This window comes from Tarenaya hassleriana, unplaced genomic scaffold, assembly GCF_000463585.1.
Source record: "Tarenaya hassleriana unplaced genomic scaffold, ASM46358v1 Cleome16, whole genome shotgun sequence".
NCBI classification, from domain to species: Eukaryota; Viridiplantae; Streptophyta; class Magnoliopsida; order Brassicales; family Cleomaceae; genus Tarenaya; species Tarenaya hassleriana.
Genome location: NW_010965019.1, coordinates 1110232 through 1116919, shown reverse-complemented (window position 1 = coordinate 1116919; position 6688 = coordinate 1110232). Strand labels below are relative to the sequence as shown.

Below are 6688 nucleotides of genomic sequence, written 5' to 3'. Positions count from 1 at the left end.
ATACATATATATACATATATATATATATATATATATATATATATATATATATATATATATATAAAATAAACTCCTCGTTTACAAACTTTTTTCCTTTTTGATTTTTTTTAAAAGATTAAACATCAAACATAAACACAGCCAATAAGTGCAAAGGATCTCATCTGAAATCGAATCGGATTTGATGAAGTCAAACTGACAACTTTGGATCAGAAGAGTGATCAGTATCAATATTGGCCATGGCTTCTGGTGATGCTTCTTCTTTCTTCTTGAAGCAAATTGACAAGCAGCAAGTACATACACTGATGCAAAGACCCAACAGTGAAAGTAGGACGACTATTGCCACTCCCGCAGCCATTAACAGACCAAATATAACCAATACAACCAGCTTCCCTGTCATGAAACAAACACATCACTTCTCTAATTAGTTCATTTTATGACCAAACAAAAAAAAAACACACAAAACCCAGTTTTCCTGCCACTGGTTTTAGATCTAGCTAGAGAGGGCATTTGAACGGCGAAATTCGTTTTTTTTAACTTGAGAATGAAGAAATGGATATCGAAATGCTTACCCGGAACCCTAAAGAAGAATAGACGTTTTGAATCATCATTGTCCGACCTCAGAGAGCGCGATCTCGGCATAGGATGACCTAAGAAATAAGATGTTGTATTGGATCAAAAGAAAATCCAAATGATCTCATATATATATATATATAATCATCTAAGATCCTAATATGAAAAAATTACTTACCCGGATAAAGGAACGTTTCAAACTTCAATATGCAATCTTGAGCGAAGATTGTCGCGCTCTCATAAGAAGCACAACACTGTAATATTTTCTCTAACCCTAATCTCAGACACTTGTTGCACTCTTCGTCACCTATATTAGGGTTACATTGCACCAAAGACTTCAACTTATACGAGTATTCGACCTCGACTTTGACCTGTCTAATTTGCTCGAAATGCCTTGACGATGAAGCATTAGGAATAAGATGGTCCATTTCATGAAACAATTTCGAACGGAAACTATCAGGAAATGGAGCAATAACTATATTAGAATGCCAATAGGTATAGGGTTTTTCATCATCGAAAACGAAGATCGAACTGTCTGAGTACCGAACCACGCATTCCTCGTAGAACACTATTGCCGATTTGTGGTTACTACAACTTCTCAGCAACGCGTTTGAAGCGGAGTTTACACAATCTTGGCATGAATTTGGGGTAATATCTCCGCGGCAAAGGAACATCCCATGAACTGCATTTGTGTTGGAACCGGACGTGGCATTGTAATAGCCTTCAAGAGATGATACGACTCGAAGATTTGAGAGAAGGGTTTCGATATTGGATCGGTACGAACTGGTTTCCGAGAAATTTTCGAAAGATTCGTGGCAGAATGTGTTCAAAAGGAGGCTGGAATGAATTGGAGAAGTGTTGGAAATGAGGAAGAACAAGAAGAGGAGACAATGAAGAGCAGAGAATTTGGTGGTTGCTGACATATTTTGATGAATTGTTGTTGTTTTTGATTTGTTTGAATCAGACAAACTAACATGAATAAATAGAAGAGAGAGAGAGTGTGTTATTTCATGATACATAGGACAAGTTGTCCACTCCACATTGTTAATTTAATATGAATAATTGGCTCTTGTTTATATTAGATAAATCATAATCTTCATGCCGTGGAAAACTGGCCAAGCTATTATTAGAGGAAATAATATACATTATCTCCTAAGTAGTTATCTTAGAAAGAATTTTAAAATCCAGAGGCTGTATAATCATATGCTTAAGGAATAATAATGATATTATAACATTAAAGAAAAACGAGACTTAAATTTAACCAAATAAATTAAAGCCCTAAGTTTTGTAACATTTTCAATGACTTTGGTAATTTTAAATAGATGAATTAGCATTTAAACAAACGTTATAGGAATGTGCAAGATTATAATGGGACTCTAAATGATTGTCTAATTTGTCCTGTTTTGCAGGTAATCTTAATTAGTTATGGTGAGCATTCTTTTTATGTGGTGGCATGTTTGACTTGGAGACATTATAAAATGCCTCTTAGGAATCTAACCATATTTTTATAAGATCGATAAGATTTAAAATACCACTTAATTAATTATATATATGTTATTAAATTGGAAAATTTTTAAACGGATGTAGACGGATATATATAAAATACCCTTTTTCTTATACTATAAAAATGATTTTGTTGTTATATTCCACAATATAATTAAAACTAGTAAAATGATATATATTTTTTACAACTCTAGTAAAAAAATATATTTTTATTTATAATTTGGAAAGTTTATTGTATTTTATAATTGGACTTACACGTTTTTTTAATTATTATATTAAATGTATGTTTATTTTTAATATTCAAAAATATTAGTTTTCAAAAAACTTTTTAAAAATAATTTTGAATTTTTTTTTATTATTTTTCATTATTTAAATCATTTTCCCAGTGATAAACTTAAAACTCAAAATCTCAATCAAGGACATTAATGTTTTTCCTCAAAATGTTTTTTAAATTCAAGAACTTTTTTGGTAAAATATGAGAGCAAAAATCTATGTATAAAATATTTTTTTAATCACCATTCATCCATAAAAAATCTATGTATAAAGAGAGAGATATTTCTTTTTTGTGGTAAAAGTGGTAATTTCGATTATTAACCGAATAATCGAACAGAACCGAATAAGATATAAGCGTATTCAAACAGAATCCGACATAAAAAATGAACGGTTATGATTTCTTTAAATCTTAAAAACCGAAACCGAATCGAATAAAAAAATAACCGAAAAAACGACAATACTTTTAAAAAAAATGAATTTTTTTTTATCGAAATCAAACCGAACCGAAAAATATTCGAAGCGAACCCAACCAAAATTTATATATAAACCGGATAGTTATAATTTTTCTATAACCGAAATAATCGAATCCGAATGTAACCTTCCACCCTATTCTGATGTACTAAACCCGAGAAAACGTGACGTTGGGAATGAAATGAATGCCAAAAAACAGACATAAGAATCAGATGTATGGCATTGGAATGAAAGCGAGACAAAAATCCATACTAAATGATTGAAAATTATCAACTTTATATCACTCACTCACATTCTAGGTTCACCAACCTATGAAAATTATAATCAAAACAAAAGATTAACAAATATAAAAAATGACAAAAACAAATATAAACGTAGGGATAAAATTATGAATTAATTACCTTACATTTAGATTTAATTTTACGTAATACAATTAGAACATAATGATAACATTATTAAGTAATTACCCATCTCATGTATTATACCTGGATCCGGATTCTCCACCCCAAATTAAAAACCTCTACAAAATCATTAGCCTTTTCCAAGAAAATAATGAAGTTACCCACACATTTTTTTCCCTGTATGATCTCAATGTATATATATCATCACAAAAGAAAAGGTATCTTCTTCAAGTCAATAGCAGTAGAACTTTTCTGCTGCCCAGCAATCTCCTTGAGGGTGGTCCATGTCTTTCTCCTCCTCTTACTCTTAGTCGATCCACCGACAGTTTTCTCTGGCCCTGTCATGGCCGTCGAAACAGTTTCAGGGTCATTCTTGGGTTTTCTTTTTCTCTGACCTCTCTCCAATGTAAGCATCGGCCGTGGTGTATTCACATCGCTAATCTCCGTCTTATCCTTCCCTGTTCTTTCGGGTGAAGAACTAGCGTTGCTAGGGTTTGCTGCATCGTTTTCCTTATGAGCGCAGCTTTCTTGAGGTATGTCTTTTCTGGTTATCCGACGAGGAGGAGGGACTTTCGGTTTGGGCGGGTAAATTTCTTTCATGTGACCTTTGGCAGTTCCTCTCCTCGAATTCCGGTGAGAACAGAAGAGGCAGTTGTAAATCACATTGTTCTGTGTCAAACCGGCATTGGATTTCTTGCGTCGAACATGCTTTTTACCAGGCGTTTTCTCGATTCTCACGGTGCAATTGAAGCCAGGCTGAAGAATGGTCTCGCACCTGCAATAAGACCCTTTAATCATGAGTCGTTCAGTTTGGCAAATACCATTCACAAGATATCCTCGATGTAGAGACCAATAAACCACGGAAGTATCGTGTGAAAACAGGCAGAAAAGTATAACAAAATAGCGAATCATTAGTCCGCAAAGCGGAATTTCTCTTTTGTTCTCTGACTGATACTTGATAAACAGACATAGCAGGAAGAGATAAGTGAAAGATAAGACGAAATAGAATAATCAAAGTCCATATATGTGAAGAAGATCAGACAATCCGCCAAAAGCTGATCCCTTAGAGCCAAAGGACCAAAAAAAAGTCTTAATCGATTTCTGCAAGTTTAACCTTAAAACTCCAGAAAAAGACAGTACCGTACTCAATCTGCAACATACAAGTTTCTTAGAAGTAGTGTTCCTAATCGATGATGACACAAAATCCAAATCAACGATCATATTCAAAACCCGTACTTATCAAGAACCAGACCGAGACCACATAGATTTAATGGATGACAAACTACAAAAGCCGCAATACCTTTGGCAAGAAAACATCTCGGGGTCGGGAGCAATCCCAGCAGTCTCTCCATCGGAGGCAAGACTTCGTCCGAAAAAAGCTGCAATGGACGGAATCGGAGCATCTCCGGCGGAAAACGACAAAGCCAGATTCTTCAAGTGGTCGTGCCTCAACACAGACTTCACCGAGATCGAACTTTGAGATCCCGATGGAGTGTTACCAAACTTCTTACCGCCTCTTCTCCCCATCTTCTACGTCGATGCAGAAATTCTGAACCCGAATTAAATTTGATTAAAACTACAAAAATATAAATTTCATTCAATTCAACATTCCCATATCTATCCACATATAATAGAAATTTCAATGCTATCCTCAAAACCCATATAAATGCAAACATATCATTGTCATGATACAAAGGAATGTCACGCTACTTATACAACTACCAATAGTCAACAGCAGAGCAGATAGAATTCGGCACTCAAGTTCCGGATTCAAATCCTAGAATCTCGGAGGTCACCGTCAGGGACGATCGCGAGTATCGCGGAATCTGCTTTCGATTTCTGAATTGAAGAAAGAGGTTACCTGCAGTAAGCAGATCTGCGTCACTCCTCCCTATCACGATTCCGAAGGACTGATAGCTGCGCTACGATCACCGTCTTCGGCGACGGCGCTCGACGCTTTGATGGCGGTATTGTCGCCGGTGAAAAGGGTCGCCACCGTGACAGTTTTTTCCGCTCCTCTATGCGCGCTGTCGTCGTCTTCTCTGTCGACCGACGGGGATCGAAAAGAGTCGCCTGGAGGGAAAAAAAGGCGACGGTAGCAATCGCCGATGAGAAAGAGGAAAAGGCAATGGCGGCGGTGAAGGCCTCTGAATCAGTCCCGAGTTGAAGAGAGAGAAGAGAAACTCATTTAGGGTTTGTGAAATAATATTAGCTAATGTATATTTTTTAACTATTCAATATTTAATCCGGAAACCGTCGAACAATATAAAGACAGACAGCCACAAACAACAAGCCTTGGCTGAGATTTGGTTCGCTCACCTTTTTTTTAATTGATAAAATTATTTTTTTGATCGATTTTTTACATGGACCATGCATGAATCGATGAGTGATAGTTCTTAGATATTTGGGCCTCAAACGGCCCAACATTTTATTTGGGTCACATTATGGGCCCAAAGAAACCACGCAGACTAGGATGCTTGCTTACGATCTCCAGGCCGAAACTACCATCACCATGCATGTCGGTCCACAACATATCACAAATCTATCAATACAAAAGCTCTCGGATTTGGAGCTCTAATTAGAAAATCCGGTTGTAATGTTGACACCTCACTACATATATATATATATATACACACATATATATACATGGTGTGACCTGTGAGAGACACTCTCAACACAAACAGTAACTGTTGAGATCACTTTCCCTACAAGAGAGAATCAGCAGGCGTTTTTGGCAGAGACCAACCTCTTGATTACCTCACTACCCCACATCTCTCTCTCTCTCTCTCTGTACATATCCACACGCGAGATATACATATGCTTATGTATGTATGTATGTATGTATGTATGTATGTATGTATGTATGTATGTATGTATGTATGTATGTATGTATGTATGTATGTATGTATGTATGTATGTATGTATGTATGTATGTATGTATGTATGTATGTATGTATGTATGTATGTATGTATGTATGTATGTATGTATGTATGTATGTATGTATGTATGTATGTATGTATGTATGTATGTATGTATGTATGCCCCCCCACTCTCTCTCTCTCTCTCTCTCTCTCTATATATATATATATATATATATATATACACACGCAATATGTGTAGAATCAAGCATATATGAATATACAGAGTTATATTTGTGTATATATATATATATATATATATATAATTGTGTATGTGGATGTGTAAATTAAAGGCCTTTCACAAGAATAGAGCCTTACTGTACCATTCGCACACCATCCCTATCTGAAAGCTCCTTTCAACACCCTCTCCTTCTATATCAATATCCCATCAATCAATCAATAACCCCACAATTTCTCTATTATGTTTCTTTTAAAATATTTTTTATAATATTGATTTTGGTTCAGATTCAGTTCAATTATATTTGGGTTCGATTATTTCGCTTATAGAAAAACTATAACTATTCGTTATTCGGTTTATATATAAACTTTAG

At 35.3% G+C, this 6688-nt stretch overlaps 2 protein-coding genes across 3 annotated transcripts; both read right to left on the bottom strand.

Moving 5' to 3' along the window:
• Positions 1-98: 98 nt before the first annotated feature.
• Positions 99-1493, bottom strand: LOC104809393 (cysteine-rich repeat secretory protein 4-like). Its single transcript, XM_010535366.2, has 3 exons — positions 749-1493; positions 570-647; positions 99-390 (listed from the first exon to the last, which is right to left on the bottom strand). The coding sequence occupies exons 1-3, from the start codon at positions 1491-1493 to the stop codon at positions 188-190; spliced, it is 1026 nt and encodes a 341-aa protein (XP_010533668.2). The 3' UTR covers positions 99-187.
• A 1757-nt stretch (positions 1494-3250) lies between these two features.
• On the bottom strand, positions 3251-5442 carry LOC104809392. 2 transcript variants are annotated; one of them, XM_010535365.1, is made up of 3 exons: positions 5080-5442; positions 4519-4794; positions 3251-3993 (listed from the first exon to the last, which is right to left on the bottom strand). In XM_010535365.1, exons 2-3 carry the CDS (start codon positions 4743-4745, stop codon positions 3423-3425), a joined length of 798 nt encoding a protein of 265 aa, XP_010533667.1. In that variant the 5' UTR covers positions 4746-4794; positions 5080-5442; the 3' UTR covers positions 3251-3422. The 2 variants fall into 2 exon arrangements, with proteins under 2 accessions (XP_010533667.1, XP_010533666.1); XM_010535364.2 differs by having other exon boundaries at positions 4519-4767; positions 5080-5441.
• Between the last annotated feature and the right edge of the window lie 1246 nt (positions 5443-6688).

Excerpts from the sequence above, each read along its gene's own strand:
- LOC104809393 (XM_010535366.2), bottom strand. The coding sequence starts at position 1,493 with ATGTCAGCAACCACCAAATTCTCTGCTCTTCATTGTCTCCTCTTCTTG. Across the intron at positions 648-748 it reads TGAAACGTTCCTTTATCCGG|GTCATCCTATGCCGAGATCG; the intron begins GTAAGTAATTTT and ends CTTATTTCTTAG. Across the intron at positions 391-569 it reads ATTCTTCTTTAGGGTTCCGG|GGAAGCTGGTTGTATTGGTT; the intron begins GTAAGCATTTCG and ends GTTTCATGACAG.
- LOC104809392 (XM_010535365.1), bottom strand. The coding sequence starts at position 4,745 with ATGGGGAGAAGAGGCGGTAAGAAGTTTGGTAACACTCCATCGGGATCT. Across the intron at positions 3,994-4,518 it reads GAGATGTTTTCTTGCCAAAG|GTGCGAGACCATTCTTCAGC; the intron begins GTATTGCGGCTT and ends GTCTTATTGCAG.